General features: G+C 30.4%; 5 protein-coding genes and 1 long non-coding RNA gene across 11 annotated transcripts; 3 read left to right on the top strand and 3 right to left on the bottom strand.

Moving 5' to 3' along the window:
* The first annotated feature begins 411 nt into the window (after window positions 1-411).
* On the top strand, window positions 412-4,331 carry LOC105431870 (odorant receptor 49b-like). Its single transcript, XM_089072023.1, has 6 exons — window positions 412-1,412; window positions 1,706-1,958; window positions 2,124-2,227; window positions 2,463-2,789; window positions 3,482-3,754; window positions 3,827-4,331. The coding sequence occupies exons 1-6, from the start codon at window positions 1,212-1,214 to the stop codon at window positions 3,878-3,880; spliced, it is 1,212 nt and encodes a 403-aa protein (XP_088928149.1). The 5' UTR covers window positions 412-1,211; the 3' UTR covers window positions 3,881-4,331.
* A 3-nt stretch (window positions 4,332-4,334) lies between these two features.
* LOC105431869 (odorant receptor 13a-like) lies at window positions 4,335-9,490 on the top strand. The gene is made up of 6 exons (XM_025219548.2): window positions 4,335-5,221; window positions 6,104-6,356; window positions 6,454-6,554; window positions 7,112-7,441; window positions 7,822-8,097; window positions 8,480-9,490. The coding sequence occupies exons 1-6, from the start codon at window positions 4,946-4,948 to the stop codon at window positions 8,540-8,542; spliced, it is 1,299 nt and encodes a 432-aa protein (XP_025075333.2). The 5' UTR covers window positions 4,335-4,945; the 3' UTR covers window positions 8,543-9,490.
* A 13-nt stretch (window positions 9,491-9,503) lies between these two features.
* On the bottom strand, window positions 9,504-11,407 carry LOC105431868 (glutathione S-transferase 1-1-like). Its single transcript, XM_089071985.1, has 5 exons — window positions 11,070-11,407; window positions 10,810-10,868; window positions 10,518-10,659; window positions 10,267-10,437; window positions 9,504-10,041 (listed from the first exon to the last, which is right to left on the bottom strand). Exons 1-5 carry the CDS (start codon window positions 11,205-11,207, stop codon window positions 9,703-9,705), a joined length of 849 nt encoding a protein of 282 aa, XP_088928111.1. The 5' UTR covers window positions 11,208-11,407; the 3' UTR covers window positions 9,504-9,702.
* Window positions 11,408-13,092: 1,685 nt separating this feature from the next.
* Window positions 13,093-15,585, bottom strand: LOC105431841 (glutathione S-transferase 1-like). The gene is made up of 6 exons (XM_011646290.2): window positions 15,436-15,585; window positions 14,715-14,863; window positions 14,395-14,453; window positions 13,968-14,109; window positions 13,684-13,848; window positions 13,093-13,347 (listed from the first exon to the last, which is right to left on the bottom strand). Exons 2-6 carry the CDS (start codon window positions 14,853-14,855, stop codon window positions 13,204-13,206), a joined length of 651 nt encoding a protein of 216 aa, XP_011644592.2. The 5' UTR covers window positions 14,856-14,863; window positions 15,436-15,585; the 3' UTR covers window positions 13,093-13,203.
* Window positions 15,586-15,684: 99 nt separating this feature from the next.
* Window positions 15,685-19,416, top strand: LOC148938166 (uncharacterized). 2 transcript variants are annotated; one of them, XR_016138199.1, is made up of 4 exons: window positions 15,685-16,271; window positions 17,678-17,745; window positions 18,735-18,837; window positions 18,952-19,416. It is a non-coding gene; the product is annotated as an uncharacterized LOC148938166 (long non-coding RNA). The 2 variants fall into 2 exon arrangements; XR_016138198.1 differs by having other exon boundaries at window positions 18,735-19,416.
* Window positions 19,417-20,691: 1,275 nt separating this feature from the next.
* On the bottom strand, window positions 20,692-25,671 carry LOC112552954 (glutathione S-transferase D1-like). 5 transcript variants are annotated; one of them, XM_025219551.2, is made up of 6 exons: window positions 23,546-24,457; window positions 22,620-22,852; window positions 21,961-22,019; window positions 21,744-21,885; window positions 21,267-21,434; window positions 20,692-21,183 (listed from the first exon to the last, which is right to left on the bottom strand). In XM_025219551.2, the coding sequence occupies exons 2-6, from the start codon at window positions 22,758-22,760 to the stop codon at window positions 21,028-21,030; spliced, it is 666 nt and encodes a 221-aa protein (XP_025075336.2). In that variant the 5' UTR covers window positions 22,761-22,852; window positions 23,546-24,457; the 3' UTR covers window positions 20,692-21,027. The 5 variants fall into 5 exon arrangements, with proteins under 5 accessions (XP_025075336.2, XP_088928126.1, XP_088928120.1 ...); XM_089072000.1 differs by lacking the exon at window positions 23,546-24,457 and adding an exon at window positions 25,104-25,671 and having other exon boundaries at window positions 21,744-22,019; XM_089071994.1 differs by having other exon boundaries at window positions 21,744-22,019; window positions 23,496-24,485.
* Between the last annotated feature and the right edge of the window lie 937 nt (window positions 25,672-26,608).

The following is a 26,608-nucleotide window of genomic DNA, read 5'->3' as shown; positions in this document are numbered from 1 at the left end:
CAATTTACTTAGAATTTTTTGAAAATACAATTATAGTTATTGATGTTAAAAAATATATTAATAAATATAATTTTTAAGATTTTTTGATTATCGTACAAACTCAGAGAGTCATGCAATATTCAAATTCTTTCAATATTTATTTTTCAATTTTATATATATATATGTTTTTTATATTATGTGTTAATAAAAAAATGGTTTATTATATTATATTTAATTTATTTTAATCTGTTCAATTATTACAAAACGTTTTTACAAAACTATTTAATTTTAACAACTTTTTCTATGTATGCGATTGTCATTTTATAAATTATATGTATCTAAATTTTTTTTCTTTTTATAACTAAAAGTTATATTACAAGATGTAAAATCAAGTTTGAAATATTCTATAAATCAATTTTTTTTAAATCTTTCTTACCTGCAGACTGCGACGGGAGATGACAATGTTTTGAAGTGACTTGTAGATATTTTGCACTTCTTCAATTTTTTTATTATATTAATATAATATCTAAAACAATAAGTATAACTTTAGTATTTTTGCACTAATTAGATCTCTATTAAGTTAAAATCGAGATAATATGCATTTACAGTTTTTAGAGAAATTTATCGCACATCGATTGAATCATTATGTTACTTATTAATATATGTCATATAACAAAATTTAATAAAACACACACGATGTGTAATCTCTACTAACAACAATCCTCGACTATGGTTCTTCTGCAAGTGAATTCTCTCATCGCTCTTTTCTTTCCCAGATTCTTTCGTTTCTTCGAGAAATTCTTTTTAGAATCTTGTGAATGTAACATCTGCAGGGAGAAGGGTGTGCATCTTGTAATAACGTGCCCTTTTTTTTACCCCTCCCCCGTGCCACTCCCGCGCGTACAGATATTTTTAATCTAAATATACGACGAAGAGAATTCGTCGACGGCACACGAATACATTAACATTGCATGCTCTTTTCTACGAGAAAGGATAGGAGCGTATGTACTCCCTCTAATAATGCAGCCCCTCTTTTTTTTCACGATAGGCCTATCGTGATAATAGACTGAGGTAATAGAAGGGGAAAATAACCCGATCAAAGAATCGTGCCACGATTGCCGGGGTGTATGACTATTATTACGTCTATCTTCTACATGTATCATTGCCATTCGCGTGCAATACCACGAATCTCGTTAATACAGTATAACAGTTAAAGTGACGGTTGGTGCACGATGATAGTGAAGAAGAAGAGGAATAAATTTTTATCGATACGAATGGTGAGGTTTCTCATGAAGTTCATCGGTTTCTGGCCGGCCGAGTCTAAGACCGAGAGGCGATTGCTGAATGCAATTTTGGGCTACACAATATGCATGATCGCCATGGGTTTATGGATAGAGGCAACCGAAATGTATTTAGGTAAAGGCGACTTTTATGTGAGTAGTAAAATTTGTAAAAAATATTACATTACAGCTCTCGAACAATGTCATTTATAATAATAATAATAATAATAATAATTAAAATCTTGTAATATATAGATAGTTTTTAATAACAAGATAGTTTTCAATAATTTACTTGAAATTTCATAATCATTTATCAAATTATTTTTAATTTTTTTTTTTTGGTCTTTTTTTTTGTCGATAGTATAGAAATTTATTTGCTTGCTAGAGTATAATAAGATTTTCATCAAAAATAAAAAATTAAATTATAATAAAAATTAATATTTCAGGCCATCACGTATACCGCTTGCAGTACTATGCCAATAATAATAATTATGCTAAAGATATGTATATTTTTAAGTAATAGAAAAGAACTGTTGAACATGTTGAGATATACGGAGGATAATTTCTGGTGCGCCCAGTATGACGATTACGGCAACAAAGTTTTGGAAAGAATTAATAAAAAAGGAATAATATTAATATGCACGTTTACGTTCTTCGTTCAAGGGACCGTTTTCACCTATATGCTGACTCCTATAATCGGTATCCCGAATCAAAATTTACATCGTCTACTTAGTAGAGAATAGAACGGTACAAGTTTTCTTAGTTCAGGTACTAAGCACTTCAGCTTGTAGCTTAGAAATTGTTGCGTAGAAACAGAGATAACCTATATTTGTTTCTTTTTTTTTTTACGTTACATTTTTATAGAAAATATAGGAAAAAACGAAAGCGACCGAATCCTCCCTTTTAATCTCTGGATCGGAATACCGACATCGGTCTCTCCAAATTTTGAAATATTATTCGTTTGTGAGGTAATGTAGTATAGTTTTTCATAGCTGTGCCATAATGAAACTATTCAAATTTTAATTAATCATTTAAAAAATCATGACAACTGTTAAGATACTGATAAAGTCTTGTATAATCTTTCATTAAGATTTAAAAAAAATTAATAAGAATTGATGTGGTTGCAATATATTTGTACGCATTTGACATGGCATTTGATTGTCGATCAAGTAACCGTAACTTTTTTTTTGTGTGATTTTACAGAGTTCAACATTGATTTATTGCGGTGTGTGCTTCTGTTGCTTCGATAATCTTTTGGGTCTATTAAACATTCATACTGCCGGCCAATTCAAAATTCTGCAACACCGATTGGGAACTATCCTCAAGCGAGTCGAAGGGACTGGTATCGTAAGATCGTTCGACGAGAAAGAGAATCGGAAAGTGTATCAAGAGATCAGAGAATGCATCATGTTGCATCACGACTTGATCTGGTACAGTGAAAAAATGGGAGGTATCTTCATGTATACAACTCTGTGTCAGCTGTTGGTGTCCAGTGTCATGCTTTGCGTCGCTGGCTTTCAAATGTTTTTGGTGAGTACTTATGCGTACTTGTGAGATACATATCGTAACCCTTTACTTATACAAAATTCATTTTCATAAGTCGAAATCAATCATGGAGAGATGAATGGAGATCCAAAAACAAGAAAGTTGATATGAACATACAAGTAGGTCTGAAAATATGTTGTTTTCGAGCTATCGCCATTTTTACGTTGAAATCTGAAGTTGCTTTGCTTTCAAATTTTTTTTGTCAAAATTGAACGAAGAAATGGTCTTTATAACATAATTAAAGTCAAATAAAAATTGAAATTTTTGAATAAAAGTCGAAATCGTTTTTTTGTCAAAATTGAAAAAAAAGAGGTAGTCTTTATGAATTGAAGTTAAATAAAAAGTTGCAGGCTGCTTTAGCAGGCTACTCAGGATTCACAATTGTCTTGATCTTTGCTAAGTGAGCTGTATCTTCTACTGTGATTCTGTGTCATACTGATAAAAATAACTTGAAAACGCTACATTTCCATACAATACAGATCTATATTCATATCAAACTTTTTTCTTGTTTTTGTGTCCTCGATCACCTCTCGAGCGATTGACCTCCACTTTGAAACACCTTATATAACAACGTTAGATAAGTGAACGTAATAAAAAGAGAAAGATGAATGTAAATACAGTTTACTCGCGTTACTCGCTGACCTTCTCCACGCGTGTCTGTGTCTTTGTTGGAAAAGGCTCGAGGTACTTTCATCAGACGGCTGATATTCATCGCCCATACGAATGGCTGTTTGGTCCAACTGTTCGTGATTACGCTGACGGCGAATGATTTAATGGATGAAAGTCGGGCAGTCGGAGATGCAGCGTATAACGCCAATTGGCAGGTTTTGCCTCACGAGGAAAACAGAGATGTCAGAAAAGCCATTCTACTGATCATGATGCGATCTGCACATGCTTGTTCCATATCCGCTGGCGGTTTCTTCCCAGTGTCTCTCGAGACGTTTATGGCGGTAAATTACAGGAAACAATTACAGGAAAATATTTTCTGCAACATGACAGTATTTCTTAGATATTTTTTTCAGGTGTTGAGCACGGCGGCATCCTACTTCACCTTGCTTCGCAAATTTCTAGAGTAGCTGCTCAAATTAAAAATTTAAACCTAAGGAGAGAAATTAAGAGAAAGATTAAGAGTATTCAGAATGTTAAAGTATTTATGTGTGAAAAACTGGCGAGCTCTCTTCAGCGTTGTCCATAATTTTATAAATATTTTGTGTATAATAATGTATACAGTACATGAAATATGTACGGAAACCCAATCAGTCGAGATTATTGAGAATGGATTCTGCAAAGCGTGCGTTACGAACCTTATTGGATTACAGATTTGACACAATGTTTGGTTATACAACAGTGTTAATAAAAGCTGTTAAAAATATAAAGTCTGTTATTGTTATCAAAATATATAAGAATAGCGGCAAAAAATCAAACAATCTTTGACATACTTGCTATATAACTTCACTTAAATCTTGAATCACTCTCAGATTCTGTTCGATTTCTGCCTGTTCGATTCCGCCAATCTGCTGTCAGATTACGTCGGCAAGTTCCACGGGCAAATACACGAGCTTAATGTGTACACAGTTGATGCCAATTTGTTAGCAATTCTGATCGAATTTGCTACCAGTTTGCTGACATACCGTTTGCTGACATACCTTGCTTACTTAAGGTGTCAAAGATTGTCCGATTTTGTTGTTGTTTTTTTTCACAGTCTAATGTAAGTAAAATCAGCAGTTTTTTTTTATGAAATACTTAATAAAAATATTTTTAATTTTTTTTTTTTGTAAAATTGTCATTAAAGATACGCGTGCATACATCTTTTTCACTATATTTATCCACTTGAAAGTTATGTAAAAAATCCTCCTTGTTACGATGAAATAACTAATTAAACTTCATTCGCAAATAATATTACCTCATGCAAACGTTCTTGAACGTAGGTGTCCAATTTGCGATGAGGTCTGCTGGCTCGCACAGCTGGACTACTGGTCGGAAACGGCAAAGGGAAAGGCCCCACGGCGCATTGTCCAGCGGAGATCGAACTTAGTACATCGGCGCCTAGTTGATCGTCTTCGGTAAAGGAGACGAGGTACGATTATAGCCTGTCACCAGCGCGAGGTAAGTGCGCGCCAATTTTCCTGCTTGTTAGCATAATGGGCTTCCACTTACCCCGAAATGGATCGGCCATTCGAATGCACTTAGGGCCGCGGCGGCGTAAGAAAATCACGAGGTTCGGCATGACGCAAAGTAAGGAGTACCGATCGGTGAGTATTACTCGGCTCTTTATGAAGCTGGTCGGACTCTGGTACGTCCAGACACCGAGGGAACAGCTAATCTTGCGCGCCGCGTTCGTCTATGCCGTTTCTGCGATCGCCTTCGCTATTCTTGTCATGGGGGTTGATTTGTATCACTGCTTAGGCGACTTTTACGTGAGTGACACAGCCATCGTCTTTGCACGGTTGTCTCTTGACGGACGTAGAACTATTACAAGTAAATTGTTCTTGTATTTATTTAAAGTTGTATTTATTTAAAGTTTTATTTTCAATTTAAATGTACGTGGTGATTTTGAATTATTTCGGATTATTTGGCATACAGAACTTAGTGACGTCATTAATTTAGTTTTGAAAAAAATATCTAGGCGAGTAGCTTTGCTAGCTAGCAAAGTATGTGTATTTTGTCTCTATATTTTTATTTTATTTTTTTTTCATATATCGAAAATGTTATAATTAAAAAAATATAATTGATATGTGTATACGTAAAAGTATGAAAAAAAGTGTATTTTATATCAACTGAAAATTTTATATAACAATTTTTAATATAATTTTTCAATATAATTAGATATGAAAGAGATTGTAAATTAATATATTGTTTTTCTCATAATTTTGTTTAACTTTAAAACATAATTTTTATCAAAATTAATAATATTAATAGGATTTAATGCAATTTATGTGAATATATGCATGACATACAAAAAACTTGTGTAAAGAGAAAATATTTTTTTAAGATAATTAAATATTAAATAAAATAAATAGCAAAATTATATCCACAAATTTTTTATTCTTATGATTTATATCATTTTTATGATATGATAAACCTTAAACGCTACATTAATTAACTACATAATTTTACTAATGCAATTAATTAATTAATTAATTAACAAATTATTTTTAATTAGTAATATATCTATTATAAAATTCAACTAAATATTATTAATATCTATTTATTTATAAATTTTCTCATAACATTAGAAATGTTTACATGAGGAGTAAGTTACAATTATTTAATTCTTAATAGTTTTATTATTCACGTAGGCTGTCACATCTAACTTGTGTGCAACTTTACTACTAGTAATGATACTAGTGAAGCTAGGTAGCTTCATGTACTATCGCGACAAGATAATGGATATAATTCATTTTGCTGAAGAGAATTTTTGGAATGTTAATTACGACAAGGTTGGCACTCAAATTCTGGAAAAATATGACAAACTAGGGATGACTATGGTTTATACTTTTACATTCATCGTTTATTTTGCTACTTTCAATTACATCTTTGCACCTTTTTTCGGTATAGTTTTTATTTTCACTGACGTTATATTATGTGTGTAATAAATATTATTTTTTTATCATATGAAGCAATGTTGTTTTTTTACTGTTTATAATAGAATCTCAGGAAACAAACGTAACGGAGAAGATTCTACCCTTCAAACTGTGGATTGAATTTCCATATCATTCACCGTATTATGAAATTACTTACACAATACAGGTAATTAAACAGTGTATAGAACAATAAATTTTATTTAATTATGTATGGCCTGCATCACCGATAATTTAGAAATATTAATTAATTATTCTAGCTATTCTATATATCTAATTATTCTATATATCTGAGATTTTTTTAAATGTTTTACGTTCTTAATAATTTATATTATGATTTGGATAAATAACATGTCTCTAAATATCAATATTTAATATTAATATTGATTTATATTAAATATTGCATAAGTTTTTTAAATTTCAATATTTAATTTTTAGAAATTTTACTTTTTTTTAATTTTATTTTTGTTTTATTATCCTAAAGCAGATATTTCATAAAAAATTAATTTTTTATTTATTTTATTACTTTTCTATTTATTTGAAATCTGTACATTTTTCTTGACTTCTTCAATTGTAACGAGAAGCAGAAAAAGATTTAGTTTTATTAGAAAAATTACATAAATCTAATTACATAAGTATAACATTTTTTTTTTTTAAAAACTTGTGTCAATTCCTTATATCTTCAACGTAAAAAAAATTTAAATTGCATTATGGTTACTTTCGCAGTCACTTTCGACATTACATAGTGGTATCTGTACTTGCTGCTTTGACAATTTTGTGAGTACATTTAACATTCACGCGGCTGCTCAGCTAAAAATCTTGGCTCATAAAGTAGAATTCATCGTCGAGGATTGCATTGTGGATATAATGGACCAGAAATGTCCGTTGGAAACGGATGCTGCGGCACTGACGTTCAAGAAATTGCAAGAGTGTGTGCAGCACCACCTCACGCTCATACGTTACGTGCGTAACATGCAACGCGCGTTCGCCATTATATTACTCGGACAGTTGCTGCTCTCCAGTGTAGTCATCTGCTTTGGTGGATTTCAGTTCCTCGTGAGCTTTCGAATTTTACCCACTCCCCCTCCTTATTTCACGTCTCGCCGTGCTTACTCGCCAAGTCAATCCTACTGTATTTCCGCTACAACGAGAAATGCTCTCATGCAAGAAATGCAATTAGGTTCGATAAAGTTTAATTCTGCATTTAGATCAAACATTGTTTCAGCTCTTATTTATTTATTTATTTATTTATTTATTTACAATGTTTATGTGTAAGCATAAAAGTCACGCAATCATAATGTGCATTTAATAGAATTTAAAAGATATTCATAAACGCGCAAAAATAACGCGTGAGAAAAAAAAAACTAAATTTTTCTTTTTTTTTTTTATTTCTTCTTTTATTTTCAAGCTCCTGCTTGTGCTTCGTGATTTCGCAGGCGGCGGATGTGGCCATCAGAAAATGTATTTTTGCCTTCCATCTCGTGGGCGGTCTTATCCAGCTGCTTATTTATACGTGGACGTGTAACGATATAATTGTACAAAGTGCGGCTATCTCCGATGCCGCTTACAATTCCAAGTGGTATCTTTTATCAAACGACGGTCCAGGGAGAGCAGTGAGGAAAGGGTTAATTATGATCATGATTAGAGCACGTCGACCGTGCATGTTAACTGCTGGGCATTTTGCGGTTATGTCCTTGGAAACTTTTACAGGGGTAAGTGCGACGTGACGAATAACACAGCCCTTAAAAACTTCATTAAAGAAGTTTCATTTACTGCAAGTTCTAACGGTAGGAAGTACCGCTATCAAAGTCAGTTTTTTTTTTTTTTTTCGTACAATGCAATACATTTATTCTCTTATCCGGTTGTAAAATAAGTTAATAAGAATATGCTCTTATAGTTCAATATTTTGCTTATCAAAATTTGTTAAATTATAGTATGTTAGAAAGATATCTAATAAATGAAGATATCTAATAAAAATTCTTTACATCTATCTGATATTCAAATAAAATTCTATTTTTTTTTTATAAAGTACAAAAAATATCAAGTGTATTATTAACAAATATTAAAATATAATATTATTTATATTTGCAATAGATATTAAGTACTGCGATGTCATATTTTACGTTATTACGACAAATGAGTGAAGATAACGTATAATTATATAATATAGTTTTATGGAGAGACGATTTCTAGTACTGAAATAAAAAAAATTTATCCTGATACATGATATTTGATTCAATGAGATGTACGTATAATTGAATTTTAAATTCAAGAGGGAATTGCTTTTGCATTACTAGAATTTTTTCCGTCGGTAAGTGAACTATTATATTGAATAGATAATGATAATAATAATTATATATTATTTAAAAAATATTTTTATACTTTAAATCTATATGCTGCATATTAAAAAATATATATTATATAACAAAAAATATATATTATATAACAAAAATAGTTTTATTTAACTTATTATGATAACAACTTATTATGTATGTTTCTATCGTAGATAAAACAAAACTTGAAGAGAGAGATCAAGATTATTAAAACAGAGTTAAATTTAATATTTTAGCAATTAATTAAATTAATGTAAACATTATGTAAAAATATTAAAGAAGATATGTAATTATATATATGTAATTATATAAATTAATAATATATTGTAAATAGAAACGGATTTTAAATTTACATAATAATTTTTGTGATCTTCAGTAGATCATTATCCGACGTATGATATAAGCGAGAAAATATACACAAATATAAATTTAGAAATTGTGTAAAAATTACATTGCCATCAGTCGGCAATTGCCTCTATTTTTATTTTTATTTAAAGTTTTCACAAACGAGAATAATAAAAAATATTAAGAAAAAAAATAATAAGAAATTGCAAAAATTATGTATATTATAATTTAAAAATAAGCTTTGCAACTTTTTTAAACTAATGTTAATATTAAAATTTATTTTTATTATACTAAAAGTTTATTAATCTTTCAAATTTCATTTATTTATTTCTTTTATGTTATATTTATATTCTTTTTTCCTTTGTTTATATTCTTTTTACCTACTATTTCTTTTTCTTTATCTACTTTCAAAGTGTATACAAAAAATATTGAAATCTAAATGATGTGAAAGTAACATATAATTGTTTTAAATAATAATTTTTGATAAAAATTGTATATAATAGATAATAGATTCTTTTCTACACTGTTTAAATACCTGTGGTTGAGATTTAATTAATAACGTAACATATAAATGTTTTATCTGTTAGCATTTTCTAATTTAAAAATTTGAATAACATATTTAAATTAATAAATTTTTCATTATTCTCCTTCTCCTTCTGCCTCGCCTTCTCCTTCTTCTTTTCCTTCTGCTTTTTCTTCTCCTTCTCCTTCTTCTCCATTTCCATCTTCTTCTTCTTCTTTTTCTCCTTCTATTTCTCCTTCTCCTTCTCCTTCTCCTTCTCCTCCTCCTTCTGCTTCTCCTTTTCCCTCTTCCTCTCCCTCTTCTTCTTCTGCATTACCTTGTGCAGCTTGTGAAATGACGTTTCTTAACATCTCGAGAGGTTCTCCATTAGCTTTTTCGTACCCAGGTGCAGATGTTTGTACTCTCGCCAACCAGTCAGAAACATTTGGGTATTCTCCCAAATCAAATCCAAAAGCCTAACAATAAAAATTAATCCACTCAAAAATCATTTTCAAATATGTCAACTAGCATAAAATAAAGCTACTACTAATAAAACACAGTTGTTAAAAACAGTATAATCGAAACTATCAAAAATATCTATGCAAAAAGTTCTATTAAAAATTAATATGTAACAATAACAGTTTATCATTTTATTTTAAAAATAATTAATTATTCACTTTTCATAACAGCAGCAATGTTACCTCTGCTGTAGTTACAGACACAACCAGAGTAAGATCGGCAATTGTCAAATTATTTCCAGCCACATATTCCTGTCCTTCAAGAAAACCGTTCAAAATTTGGAAAGCTTCTTTTAACTTTTCATATTCCGCTGGATCATGTGTATCGGTTTCTCTTCTAAGTACAGTCTGTATCTGTAATAAAATAAGTAATGATTAATGATCACACATAGTTATAGTACAGTTTATTAAAAAATAATAAAATGCATACATACATAATAAGCGTATACACTCGCATAAAGCGAGCCAAGATCAAAATATAATCGTTGATTAACTAAAGCACGTGCCTCTGGATTCCGCGGATTTAATGAATCATCCTGGCCGTACTGATCAACTAAATAACTCATGATAGCTCGACTAAAATACGTCATTTTCTTAATAATTACTATAATATTAGTTTAATAACACAAATTAGAAAAAAATTAAATAATAAAAGAATTAAATTTAATAACATAAATTTTGTAGAATGTGGTTTACACGATACGTTACCAAGATTTTTATACAGACCTTTCTGATAACTTAAAGTCATCGTCCATCAGGAAGGGGATTGTCTTTTGCGGATTTAACTGAAAAATAGAATTGTGTTTTTTTTTAATGTTAAGAAATAATTTTTTTTAATTTACGTCCAAGTGAAATTGTTTTAAACTAGAACACAAAAGTATAAGTATTATCTCAATATATATATATATATATATATATATATATATATATATATATATATATATATATATATATCATGAAATAATTCTATTACTAATTTTTCAAACCTCCGCGTATTCCGGTGTTAGATGCTCTCCAGCCATTGTATTCAATGCTATTAATTCCATTTCGAGTCCAATTGCTTCCGCCACAAGCATGACAGCTCGACAAGGTGGACTTGGAGGGAAATAATACAGCACAGGCATGTCCGGCTTCAAATTAGCTCAATTTGTTGCTTATTAATACGTACGCTATTTATATGCGTAATTTATAGTGCGTTTACAAGTATTACTTCTTCCCTAATTCCAAATTAATAAATAAAATGTTCGTTTCGCGAGGACAAGTGCACACGCTGTTCTAGTTCTAGGTTTGCACAAAGACTGAACAGTTCTGAACTGCAACTGTCATGAATCGATACGCTGTATCGACATGTATTTAAATACGGCGTAAGCTTTGGCCTTTATTAGAGTTTTATTAGAGATAAATGCGGATAGACAAACGGATAGATAGATATAATGTTCATAACATTCTTTTAAGCAATATAAGTATTATAAAAACTGTAACATGTTTAAAAAAGATTAAAAAATATATACTACATGTAATTCTACATGTAAATAACTACATGTAATTCTCTCTCTCTCTCTCTCTCTCTCTCTCTCTCTCTCTCTCTCTCTCTCAAAATGTTATAATAGCACAAGCATATTTATAGATATAAGTTTTTTAAAATTTTCTCGTGCTCTGAAGTGTTATGGGCTAAAGTGCATAGTTTAATTTTATTATGTCGTATATCTCAATGATCATTAACTGAATATAACGGATGCAAATAGAGCTCTAATTATTGCTGTCATTAAACGCTATTTAAAGAGTAGAGTCAAATGAACATTGAGTTTAAGGCAAGCCGAGGATCAACGGGAAATTATGCGGATAATGAGAACGAACGAGTTCATGGTTCGAAAGATTCGGTTACATCAAATCTTCAGTTCAAAGATTGTTTTTATAAAAGGCAATACCAAAATAAAATTTTTTCTTAGAGAAGTTATAAATCTTTGTATTTCGGTAAATTTTTAAAAAACTTAAAGAATTATATATATATATATATACACTTTTTATTTCAAAAATTCTTGTAGTGTAATACAATTATTATTTCTTTTATTATAGCATTTTATTATTTGCAAAAATATATACTTAAAAATTTGCAAAAATAAAAATTTTTATTCAATCTTTGCATACAGATATAAACTCTTTTTCGCACATGTATACACAACTATTTTTAGCGATAACAAGTAAGTATATTGTAATAGACTAAATAAGAAAAATTTAATCTTTATTAAAATAATTATTAACTAATTTTACGCAGCTTTGAGACTTTGCATATATACGACATAACTTTGTCGCGGTCGATAAAATGGAATTTACCTATTAACAAGATTTCAAGTGGAAAGAGGAAGATTTTGATCTGGTAGTGAAAACTTTTTGTTCATGACAAAGCCATGTTGTAAGCTAGGTTAAGATTCTCCAAAGACAGAGCGTTCATGGAAACTATGCTAAAAGTTTTCTCATTGTTAAGTGACCAGCAGAGGTGAGAATTTCTAACTTCACGTCTGTGAAATTCACAGGAGATGTATATTGTCTCGTAATATTTTAACAGCTTTATTTGAATATTATCATGAATGAAGTAATGTCTAAAAAATATTATCTAATACTATCATTTGGAAACATACTGTCTAAAAAATGCAATTATTACGTTACTTGTAATTAAATATTTGTTTACAATTAAAATAAATTTTTAATATGCGTGATTACTTTTTGTCACGTAATTTTACACTGAAATTACTATTAATATTATACGCAAATTTTCAGAAAAATCTGTAGAATGCTATGTTTCTTATTATATTTTTTAATTTTGTCATCAATATTTTTAGAGTCTTCTTTTTCCGTAATTTGAAGTTCTCTGACTTATTCATATCTTAGAATTAATTAATTAATAATAAAGTATAGTAATATTTTATTTCTTTTTCAGAATTTATAAATACTTAATTCTAACTTTATTTTAGAATATTATATTATATATTTAAATTAATACTCTATTAATTTGTTTGTATAACTATAATTTATTTGTGCAAAATTAAAATTTCTAAGATACAAAGATATTGCATATCGAATTAATAAAAGCACCAATATTATACAATTGTAACAAAAAGATCACTTCTTTTTTATGTTATCAACGAAATCTTTGAATGCCTTCATACTAGGACCTTCGATTTCATTATATTTCGGAGCTTCGGCCTGGACCCTGTCATACCATCTCAGAATGTTGCTATATTTGCTCAAATCATGATCCATGACCTGCAAAAAGGGAAGCATTAACATTTAAGTTTCTAATTTGATATCGTTTTTGTTATAACAATTTGCAAAATCATATTTTTGATAAATTTATATTTTATTCTTTTATTTTTTATAATAAATATATAATAAATATATATAATAAAATTTTTTTACAAAACATAAAAATTTTATTTTAAGTCATAAGTAACAATAATATTACATTTAATTTTTAAATAAGAAATAATATTACATTTAGACATATAAAGATATCCTTCCATGCTTACATTAACAATTTATTAATTTAGTAAATGTTTTAGTAAATAAATGACATATGCTAGTGTAAAACTTGTTTCTCACCTTAAAATTACCAACAGTGACAACTATGGTAAGGTCAGCCAGAGTTAAAGTTTTGCCTGCCACATAATTTTCTCCTTCTAAAAATTTATCCAAGAAGCCCAAAGCATTGTTCATCTTATCGTATTTTGCCTGATCCGGAGTGACGCCGGTAAATATCATTACATACTGCAATTAATGGTTATACATATACATTATTACTTTCATTTAATCATTACATTACATTGGTGGAATCTGAAGTTATTAAGTATAATTTATGAAGTATTATGTGATTTAAGATTGCTTACATAATAGTCGGCAAATGATTGGTACAGAGTTCCCAAATCGAAATACAGCCTTTGATCAACGACGGCTCGTTTTTTTGGATCTTTCGGATAGAGAGAATCATTTTTGCCGTATTGATTAGCCAGGTAAGCCATAATCGCGCGGCTGCAAAACGTATTTCAAATCGATGATGAAACGTAAATAATTAATATTGTAATAATAAATAATTGACACTAGTTTTACTAAAGAATTTGTAAAAAGCATATTTATAAAATCAATTTATATTTAATATATACAAATTTAAAAACTCGCTTTGTCGCAAATCTAGCATCTAATAGCATATAATTATGGAAAAATAGATATTCATATATTCATATATTTCATTTGTGTAAAAAATCAAATTTATGATATTTGTTAAATTCAGCTAAAATGATAAAAATATAGATATACCTTTCCCACAGATATAAACCATTATCATCCAAAGTAGGAATCGTATGTTGTGGATTCATCTATATTCAAAGAAACATATATAATATGCATAGATAACATTTTATAACTATAACAAACAGTAACTTTGTGTCAGAATGAGCTGGTCAAAATGAGCCGGGCAAAATTTTAAAAAGGAATATCATAAGCCTTTTAATGAATTATATTTAAAAATGAAATAAATATCTATTATCTTTGCAGTTTTGTTTTTAAATTAAGGATAATTCAATCGCACTTCCCTAAATATCTTTCTTTTGTAGAGAATTTAATTATTACGCAGTTACCTTGAGAAATTCGGGTTTCAGGTGTTCGCCAGCCATGAGGTCAATGTTCTTCAGGTTTATATCCACTCCTATGGCCGCTGCCGCCAAGCGCACGGCCCGACATGGCGCACTTCCGGCAAGTTGGTAAAGATCGATGGGCATCTTGAAATCTGCGAAAACGCGCGACGCGCTATTAATGAAGTGGCCAGTGTGATCGATCGCACGTCAAGCATTCCCGAGCATTCGAGCGGCACTGGAAACTATTTTCGATAGTACGCGTGAGCTTTTCGTATTAAAGAAAAAAAGAAAAGAGAAGACGACTAGTTATGCGTTAATCATGGAAAAAAAAAAGAGACACAAAAAGATCTATCAGGCAAAACAATCCGGCGACATTATCGCAGATTAATCTAATTGGACGTAGGTTTCGCATATCAATTAATCAAAGGCAAACTTTTCAATTATAGCCCGCGAGTTACAGCAAACCAGTAGCTTTACACATTCCTCTATGCACTGGACAGACGTGGAAAATGATGCCGCAAGTTTCCACGTTCATACATTATCGCGTAACGAGGAAACGATTCGAATTCCTCGCAGAGTCGATCTCGCGCACCATAAATCACAAATATTTCGCAATCATCGAAATAGCCTTGTCACTTTAGCAGTTTTAGAGAATTAATTCTGGCAGGAGGGTAGGAAGAAAATAGGGGGAGAAAGAGAGAAATAGAGAAGTCAAAGTACGGACCGAATCTGTAGATTGCACTCTCTGGAGAGACGCGAAGCGAGATTATGGTCGACTGTCCAACCAACTTGCTTGTCCGTGCTATTTATAAAGCCCGCGTAGCACAGCACAGCCTCTGTTTTGTACGCACACAAGAGTGAGATCGATTATGCGTCGAGGGTTCTCAATCCTCGCGGTAGTCGGGGGGCGTCATTCGCCTTTAAGTTTTGCTCCATCGCGACGTTTCTCGATCGTTTCAACCGTCCAATTTACATAATAGCGATAAGTGATAAACGGCCTTGCAACCAACAAGCGGGCGAATATACATTATTAAGAGATCGGCCGTCCGGTGACGACGATATTTTATTTCATATGAGTCGACGCCTTTGCTGAGCAGCCAATTGCTCTTTACCGCTTTATCGTCACGCTTATCTGGTTTGTTTTTTTCAGAAAAAAAAGGGACAGTTAATGAAATTTGCATAAGTTTATTATGCAATGCTAGTATCGAAATAAATAATTACTCTGTTTTATATTCATGATATATTTATTTCGTGAACTTACGCAAGACTGAAAAATAAAAAAAAAAAAAAGAAAACACTATTGATGAGTTGGTTTTTTATTTAGAATGTGTTGGCAAGAGTAAACTCACAGATTCGGACATTTATTTTGAGACTCGATTATGTTGTGATTTTATCTAGGTTTCAATCTATCAGCGCTTATTAGTATTTTATCAACTAATTGAACCGCATCTACTAATTAGTTCTAGCGTGCTGATGATTCGTCGCCGTATAAAAAATTTGCAAATCATGCTTTTCTTTAGACATCATAAGGAAACTTTCAAGATTCAGCATTGCCATTAAGTGACTGATTCAGCAAGATTTGTAGCGATAGAACGTCGAAAAATTGATGTCATCTCGTTCACGCCCATTTCGATAATACAACATTAGTTTCTTAACGGACATTGATATGATGTTTCTTACTTACTTTATTATAAATAAAATGATTTTCATTCTAACAAGTACAATTTTTATTTAAGTCTTTTAATATTTAATTTTCCAACTTTAATTGTTTATATAAAGTTTTAAAAATAATTATAGTTAGAAATTTTCGAACTTTCTTGTATTACAATTAAAACTTATCATGTCTGCGATAAGTTCACGAAACAATAACGAAATACAATGCTACAGGCACGTAGTTATTTTCTTTCCTCTGAAAGTTACATAAGTTTCACAGCCGTCTTTTCTCTTTTTTTTATGAGATCTTTTTATGAGATTTATATGAGATCTCATCTTCTATAGAGAAGCCGACAGTAGACAATTACTTGGTAGCAAGTGAAGGTATCAGTCCGAGCGTGGCCTTGAGTTTCAAGGTTTCTATTTCCTACACTGATATATTTACTTCGTGTCTAGCGTCAAGCGGATGTAACAAACGAGAACAAATTTGCCAGATTACTTTGATTCCGAAAGCAAATGCTATGCAGGAAAAATTAACAATGAAAAGAAGAATCGATATTTTCGATCAAATCGCAACTAGTTCGAAAAATGAGCGATGGATGCATCATAAGCTAAATCTCCTCTCTCTCATTTTTTATCTAATGAATTTTATACATTTCTTTTTAAACATTATTTATTCGAGAGTCGTATATTAAGATACTTAAGTTTGTGTATTAAAAATGTAGGCTTTTTCTAGCTGAATACCTGTTAAAGGAAAAACCTTGGCGTAATTGAGTAAAGTTCCGAGATGTGTGTGTGCGTGTGTTGCATATATATATGTGTGCGTGTGCGTGCATAGAGCATTCATTAGCTTTATTTTTTCGATTATGCAACGTTTTAATTTTGTACGTACTTATAAACTGCGCACTAATACTTTTTTTTATATTTAATGGCTATTATTAATCATTAAGGAAACAATAATCTTCAATTAAAATACAAAAAGTTTTCTAATCCTTTTTCTAATCTATTCCTTAATCTTTTTGTTTCATATTTTTTTAAATGTGCTTGTTTTGTTTAAGATATATATATATATATATATATATATATATATATAAAGCGCAATAATATTAAAATTACTATAACAATAATTTTCTCTCTTTCTCTATCTATCTAACTTTTTATGTGTGTGATATATCATGGGACTTATTCACAAAATATAAAATGTTTTAATAATTTTAACGCCAACTATAGTCGCAAGTGCGACAAACGAATGTAATATTATCGATTACCACGTAAGCAAACGCTTTGGAACTATGCCACACTTTTTTTTTTAGATCTACACAAGGATTAACATAATGTTCCCACGCAAACAGTAACATAGAACGCACACGATGAGAATATGGTAAGTACAATTTCGAATTAACTGCATTCCGAGTCTGAAAGATTCGTTTTAATCAAAACCAGACCGGTTTTAATCGCGGTTGACCGTCCAGTAACTTTCTGGGAAGAACGCGAGAAGCATTATTGCATAAGTAGCTCTATCGAGTTATTAGCTAGTTGCGGTTCGTTCGATGTTTAAACTTTTAATGCAATTATACTTGGAAATTTTCTACAAAGCAAATTAATTCACCGCGAAACTAAGTAACATAAAGCGATTAAGTTAATAACGTCGATAGATTATCGCATAAGCAGTTAGATTGAATTCATTCGTTCAAAGTTTGTTACATGTTACAGCGTTAAAATTAAATCTCTATATATACGACTTAACCATGATAGTTGTCTATATGTAAAACGATAAGAAAAATTGACTTTAGGATGTTCTCATCCTATTACAAACAAACTGATACATTAGAAAAAAATATTATTTTATAACAAAAAAAAGAAAATTTACTTAATTATTTTTATATGTAATTATTATTTAATGTATATAATGTATATTTATATTTTTTAATTGTGTCATATTAATTTCAAATTTTTTAGGTAGATTATGTTATTTATAGGTTGTATATCATGTTTGTTATGTATAAACGTTACATATCGAATAATGAGAAACTAGAAAAAAATGTAAAGTAAAACTGTAAATTTAAAGTTTAAAATTGTAAATTTCTTTATGCTGAATTTGTAGCGACATACTAAAAAATATGTTCTACTAGATGAGATAAATTAAAATTTACGCAATTTCTCAATTGCTTACAAGAACAAGGTGAACCTAATAATAGAGTTATTTTTCATAAGGAAATAGAAAAATATGTTTGTAAAAAAGTAATTTTTATTTTTTTATATTTTTTACCATACGTTAACCATGCACTTACATAATACATTTTTTACAAAATTATACATCCTTGAGGCGTAAATCTCAATCTTAAAGTTAATTTTTCTCCATTAATGCAGACACGTGTGGTCTTCAATGGATTTTATGAATTAGAAATATGTGGAGAGTAAAGAGAAGCAAAATCGCCTCGACGTGTCCGACATGCATGACCGACAAATGCAGGTACAGTTTCTTGCTACCTTAGAACGAACTGAATTCTATTCACGGCTGTGAAACGCATTCCTGCCTCGTCATTGTCCTACACCGGTTGTTGCGTAATTGCTTGCAATAATGTAGCAGGAGCAACCAATATATGTACATACCCAATATCACCGTGCCGGGGCAAGGCAATACCAGCGGAGATAAACGATTAAATGGTACATGCAACGTAACATCAATTATCTACACTCGCGATATCTACAAGTCAACGAAAAGTGCACAGATGTGATTATTAACGATAAGATACTACAATTTTTGGTAACAGCGTTTTTATCATTATTATGATAATATTGCGATTGTTAAAAATAAAAAGATAGAGCTTATTAAATCATAGCTATATTCTTGACAAGACATTGCTAATCGGTATGTGAATGTTATTATGATCGGCATTTTTACACAAATACATTTTTTTTTTTACTAAAGATTGTTTTTCTAAAAAAAAAAAAAGAAAAGAAAAAATGTCTAATGATTAATGCATTTGTATGCATTGTGTAAAAGAAAGTTTCCCCATAGTAATATAATAAATGTATTTAAAAAATTTAATTATTTCTAAAAGTTTGTAGAGATAAATAAATTGAATCCGATTCGCAAAAAATAAATTTAATAAATAATACTTTAAAATGTAATAAATTATAAAAATATAAATGACAAAAATATTGAATATAAATTTATTCGATCTTTTAGTTATTCTAAATTATATTATTTTATATGCCTGTAATATTTTTCAATATTCTGATTAGTGTAATTTTAATTCAAGTAGCGATCCAAGTATGCCAAGTACATTAGTTCACTCTTGAAGCTGCTTTATACAATTTCGAATTTTAAATAAAACTCGCAGACATCATAGTACAAAATTTATATTTAAATTTAATAAATTTAATACATTTTGTATAAATTGAAAATTAGTATTATATTAGTATTATATAAAATATTATAGAGAAAATAAATGAATATAAAAAAATCTACAAAATCTAATGAATTGTGTAAATAAACAATTTATTTTGTAATATATAATATGTAGAACTTAATATCTTAATATAATTAAATCAATTAATATAATTAATTCAAAATTTAACTAAATTTAACTAAGTTTAACAAAATAACCAAAAAAAGCATATTAAAAAAATAGGATATTTATAAAAATAAAATTAATAATTTTTCATATAAAAATTCAAACGTTTATATTGAATACGAATATATTGAAAACTTTTATTTACATTTTTTATTTGTCAAGTCTTTCTATTCTTATTCCATTCTATATATATTTATATATACATGTACATATATATGTTGTGCATGATATATAAAAGTCCGCTTCTCTTCATTGAAAGTCGATACGTACGCTAGATATATAGTGATGTAAATATGTAAAAAGGATAAGATTTTCCGATAATGCTTGTTTTAGATTTTTTTCTTGTTTCATTGATTGTTATATACAGTTCTCCATCTTTGCGCGCTTGTAAAGAATAATGTGTTTCGCGCATTTCGAAACTTCTATATTTTGCATGTCTGGACGTCACGCAGTAATTAAGAAAATGAAGTAATGATGATACAGCAAACTATAGTAACGTCGTCGACTTTACATAATTCGCAGTTTAACGTTGCTATTATATTTTTTCAATACTGAATAAATATTGATTCTTGTTAGTTTTATAACTTTTATTGTAGACATTTACAGAACAAGCGTAATTGTAAAATTAATATGAGTTAAAATACTGAAAGATAAAATTTAACATAAGTTCACTTCACAAAATTAATAATAAATTAGTTTTATGTATTAGTTTTATGTGCATCTTTGTTATGAAATTTAATATTAAGTATATTTCAGTAATTATATTTAAGCCTTTTGTTGTGTTACATGTAGAAAAATACATATCGCAAACGTATAAACAGATAACGCAAAAGTATAAAGACCAGCTCTACGAACAAAGAATTTATTAAATAATCTATCAAGCAACTATCAAGTAGTAACAACATTTTGAAAACACTTATATTGTTTATCATAACAAAGCTGTTGAAACACTGCGGAAGGTAAAAAGCAAATTTTAAATTCTATAAGGTACAACAATGAGATTCCATGTCTAATCTCGATCTCAGGTAAACGAGTAACTATCGATTCTTCGCTTTAGGCGTGCACAAATATCCATATCCATGTTAACTAGATTCTTGCAGGTTCGCGTGGTACATCTCGGTAAACGTTTTAACACCCATAGCGTGCACCTCCTCAAACCCAAATCTCTCCAGGGTTTCCTTGCAACGGTCGTAATACGCGGCAACGTTATCGTAACGACTGATGTCGAAATCAAAACACTGCAATGGAAAAATCGACCTCGGTATGTATTTGCACTTACGACGATCCGATAAAGTCATGCTCCGGCGGAACGGGGGCTTACCAATATCGTACAAATAGTTGTGCTGATAGTGAAGTCGGCAATGGTCAAATTATCACCGGCCGCAAATTCCTTGCCATCGAGAAAAGCGTTGAGAACCTCGAACGATTTCTCCACTCGAACCAGATCTGCCTCGTTAATGGAATTAGCTAGACCTCGTACCACCGGTATCTAAAGTAACCATTTTTATTTGTCGTATCTCATGTCAATAACTAATATTATAATATACAAGAAGAGAGATTATTGGCAGTGTAGGGAAACCTAAAGTGAAGTTCAGAAATACAAGATATTTCTTTAATTCTAATAAAAATCACAGAAAAAAGAAAAATCTAGAAAAGAAAAATTATATAAATACGGTTGAATAAGAATTGACAAAGGAAAAATTAATTTCGTTAAAAATCATTGTGGAACATTGTAATACTTATATTATAGACTTATTAATTTAAAGCATATTATAATATTAAGATTATTAATACATACAAAACATCTCATAAGATTGGCATAGAGACTACCGGCATCGAAATACATCATTTGATCGACCACTGCCCTTTCTTTCGGATTTTTTGGATAAAGAGAGTCATTTTTTGCGTATTTGCTGACTAAATAAATCATAATAGGACGACTATAACAACGAAAATTGCAAATTATTGTTGAGCGTGGCTTAAATTGTAGATTAAAATGTGAATCTTTCACATACCTTTCCCATAAAATAAAGCCGTTGTCATTAATGGTTGGTATTACGTGTTGTGGATTGATCTAAAATAGAATTATATTTTAAATTTTTATCTCCATTTTTATCTCCTACAAACGAAGATACTTGTAACAACGAAGTTTACGATGGAATAGTGCAATGTGTATCATGCAATAGATGCTAAAACTATTTTTGGAATTAAGTATTTCCTTTAAAAAAATATAAAAAATAATAATGTAATAAAAAGTATTATTATCATTATATTATTTTAATCCGTACTGCAGATTTTTACAATTAATACAAAATTTTTATTGATAATTGTATACAATTTTCCTTTTTAGACGATAATAATCTTTTGGTAACATTGCTTTTAAAATAAAAACAAAAATAAAAATAATACATTATTTGCAAAATAGTTTTTTGCAATAATACTATTGCCACAATTTTTATTTTAATTCTAAAAATATTGATTTATAAAAACATTGCAATGGATGTGTATAATTTGTGCCTCTAATCTTTCTTTTCATTTTTTTTTTATTATTGAAAAAGTGATTTTTAATGAATTATTAGTAAGTGATTTTTAATGAATTATTAAAAAGTGATTTTTAATGATTATTAATAAGTCTGCGTGAAAAACATGAGAATAATTTAAACCACTAAGAAACCTGTAAAAATTCCGGCGTCAAATGCTCCCCTTTCATGACATTTATGAGCTTGAAATTAAGGTGAATGCCTAGTGCTTTTGCGAGTAACATAATGATACGACAAGGTGGACTTGGTGGTATGTAATAACAATCAATCGGCATCTCGCTGCTTCCTTGCTTTCTTGCTCCGTTCACTTGTTATTTCCGTTATTTCTTCGCGTCTTTCCTCTTTTACGTTTCTTTCTCCCTCCCCTCTGAAATTTTTATTACTGTGTGTGCACAACTTCAACTAAAGAAAAACTTTTCAAATTTGTAGACCCTAAATCTATGGCTACGTGCACTGCTGCTATGTATCAATCTTTATTACCTAGTTTTAAAACAAGATATATTTTTATAGGCAAGTTATTTTTTTTTTTTTTTTGTTACTTTTATACGAGATACACGCACATAAAATCTCTTTGATACAAGTGCGCGAATGCAGTTTATTAGAAATCACAAAATTACAAATAAGGAAAAGATAAAGTCTATAAAATTTGCAGCTGGAAATAAGATTATTAACTTATGTTGAGAAATAATAATGAGAAGTTGGATATAAAGTGTGACTTCAGGAATTAAGGAATTCAGGAATTTAGAAATTCAGGAGGTTTAATTCAGGAATTAAATAAAGAATTGAATCTTCGATTACAGGAGCAATTGCAAGTTATAATATAAATGTTCTTGACTAATTTAGGGTATTAAATTAAGCATTAATAGTGTAAAGGTGTATTTGCGGAATGCAAATAACATGAATAGTCACGTCTCGCGAGAGCACAGCGATCGCTCCGTTCCAATTACCGTTAATGCAGTAATTCCGCTAATTAATGTGTCGTTTAAATGGCTTTCAAATGTGACCCTTACCTGTGATCCTGCTCAAACTTGACCAATTGATACGAATCAATGATACTTACGCCCGTTAGACATCAGCTTAATTAATTGGCTTATCGTTCATTGGGGCGACATGCATACCGGAAATATGTCACTCATCGCGTCTTCCGAGTAAAGCTCTTTATTGGGAACAATATACAAAATAAAAGAAATGCGCGCGCGCAAACGATTCGTAAAGTTACCATAGCAATAGAGTACCGCCAAACAAAACCGCGAAACTCCAACGTTGACATTATCCGTTGCGATCGAAAGTTCGCCGTAAAGTCGATCGATTGGCTAATAAAAAACAGGAAGGACGCTAGGTAAATGGAACTTGTTACACTGGCGTAACGTATATAAATGGAACAGCAGAAAACATGTCAAAAAATATATTCTCTTTATTCAAATTTTATTTGACATTTTATTATGAAAGTAAAACGATTGGCTTTAGATATTTTGTTTTCGGAAGGAGTTAAAATTTTATGCATGTTACATATGCATTTTACATATATGATATTTTGACATGTTCATGCATACAACTTTCATTTTTTGTCTCATAAAATGTTTTATAGAGAATTAATCGAGTTATTTGTTACTAGGTTGCATAGGATATGTACAGTGATAGAGAAAAATATTGGCACAATAGAGATGTTACTATAAAATGGCTGGTATATGGCTGGTATTAAAAAAATGGCATTAAAATCTCAATTTTTAGAAAAGTTTTTATTTTTTTATTACAAAAACATTGAAAGTCAACAAGAAAATGAATAGAGTCAAGAAAAATATAAAAACATTATCCAATAATAATTCAAAAATAATTCAATTCTTTGGCCTATGGATATAAATTTCAAATTACATGTATTTTTATTTATAAAACCTAATGTTTTTTTAAACAAAAAACAATAGAAAATTTCAATGTTTATTTTTTAGGCTAGTTTATTTCATTTACAAAAAATAATAAAAAAAACCTACAAAATGGAATATAAAAATAAAAAATTAACATTAAAGAGGAAAAAATTATATTGTATTTATAAATAGAACAAGCAGTTATTAAAAAATTGCTGCAATAATTTAAAAAAAAACTATTTTACCATTTCTTACAAAACAAATTTCAATTGAAAAATATGGAAAATAATGGGCGAAATCATTAGTCGTGTAAATTAACAATAAATATTATAAGGAAATTAAAAATTCTAAATATGGTGACAAAAATCTATAACTGATGTATTATAGATTGCTATAATTGTAATTGACAAACAAAGAATATAATCAAAAGCGTTAGTTTAGTAAAAATAACCACGCATGACTATTCAGAATGAATTGGATATAATATGAGACTAGCTTAAAAGAAAATCCCTTATAGAAGAAAGCATTTTTATTATTTCTTATGGCTTTATTTATATTAATATGTTATATAAAACTAAATGTAAAACTAAAACACAAAAACAAGAAACACAAATTTTTACATAAATAAACAATTCGCTATTAGTTTTTGTTTTTTGACAGTATAAATCACTTCTAGTAACAATCGCCTTGTGTGTTGTTCCAATATTTTTGTTACCACATATTCTCAAAATAAATAAATTCTTCCCAATAAAATACATTTTTACGAAAAGTCGATGATGAAGACTTCTGCTATTCAAGATTAGATGTCCGAGCACAACGATTCGTTACGTTGATCAGCAATTATGTCGTTACGTTGTTACGTTGTTATGTTGTTACGTTGATCGTTAGAAGTGGGTTTCTTAATTTTCCAGGACGAAAGTGATTTTGATTGCAACGTGATCGGCACTTTTACGAGGCGCCACATTAATGACGTACTCTCGCAATTCTCGTGGTTTGTGCCACGTTATTCGTCTCAATAAATTTCTCTCGTTACTGCTATTACTCGGATGGGACGTCGATCTCCGACTTCATTTTCGAAAATGCTAAATATAACGTATATCGTGCGTGATGATATAATTTTAATTAGCTTCGAATGTGAATGAGAAGACTCTATAACTGTGTATCGGTGTCGCCACATGCCAATTCGATATCGCGCATACGCAGACGCTGCTAATTGCTTTGGTTCAGTTCCGACGGCAATTTGTGGCGGATATGACGCTCTATCGACCGACACGAAAGAAAATCGATGGATTCGATCGGACGTTACATGGACCCGCGATCAACTGTATTCCCATCAATCGGATGTAACCAGCTGATGGTACCCGTCTAGTGCGACTTCCGCAGTCGATAGCGTGCCTGATCAGTGGACAAGAGAACGTGGACAGATCAATATCAAAGGGATCTCACGTTTAGCGACGTGGAAAAAATGTAGATCGCGTCTTGTCGCAGCAGTTCAGCGTGGATCGAATCTCTTTCAAATTTAAAGTAATTACAACAAGAAATTAATAATCGCCAATAAAGCACATTGTAACAGAATTGTCGAATCGATGCTATTGATGACTTGACAATGGGAATATTTCTCATATAGAGAATATTTCTCATATGAGATTTCCCATATAAGAATATGAAGCCATTTCTAAACATTTTAAAGGACTCAATTTTCGGGATGGTTTCACGTTTCGCTTTCATACGCCTCTCGCATTTTTGCACGCGAGCGAGAGAATTTTCGTACAGAATTTTGTTAACCCTCGCGTATATTAATTTTCTTTTTATATATATATATATATATATATATATATATATCACGTTCGAGAGAATTATTATATATGCATCGCAAACGTCTTCTCGTCGAAACTGCCGACTGTTGATAATGTTCCCGGAATGGTCCCGGCGGGCGGAGTTGGTTCTCCGTTCGCTTGGCTGTTATCGCAACGAGCGTCGGGCGTGTCTGTGGTGCGCGATTATCGATTAACCCCGGCAAATCCACTGAGATGGAAAATGAAATAGCCGCGCGCGCTCGGCCCCGTGGCTCGGCTCGGCTCATCGATGGGGCGTCAGGGAGATGCGTGATCTATCAACCCTATCGGCGTTACGTTCGTTTCAGGCTCGTTTCTGGTCGCGCGCACAAACGGACGCCGGGCCAATATGTTTTAATAATGGGAGGCATAATGCGCGTAAAATGCGCCCCGCGCGCGCGTTGATACGCGCATACTCGCGCCTCC

This window comes from Pogonomyrmex barbatus, unplaced genomic scaffold, assembly GCF_055798465.1.
Source record: "Pogonomyrmex barbatus isolate J1 unplaced genomic scaffold, ASM5579846v1 scaffold1, whole genome shotgun sequence".
Taxonomy (NCBI): Eukaryota; Metazoa; Arthropoda; class Insecta; order Hymenoptera; family Formicidae; genus Pogonomyrmex; species Pogonomyrmex barbatus.
This window is presented reverse-complemented; position numbering and strand designations above follow the sequence as displayed.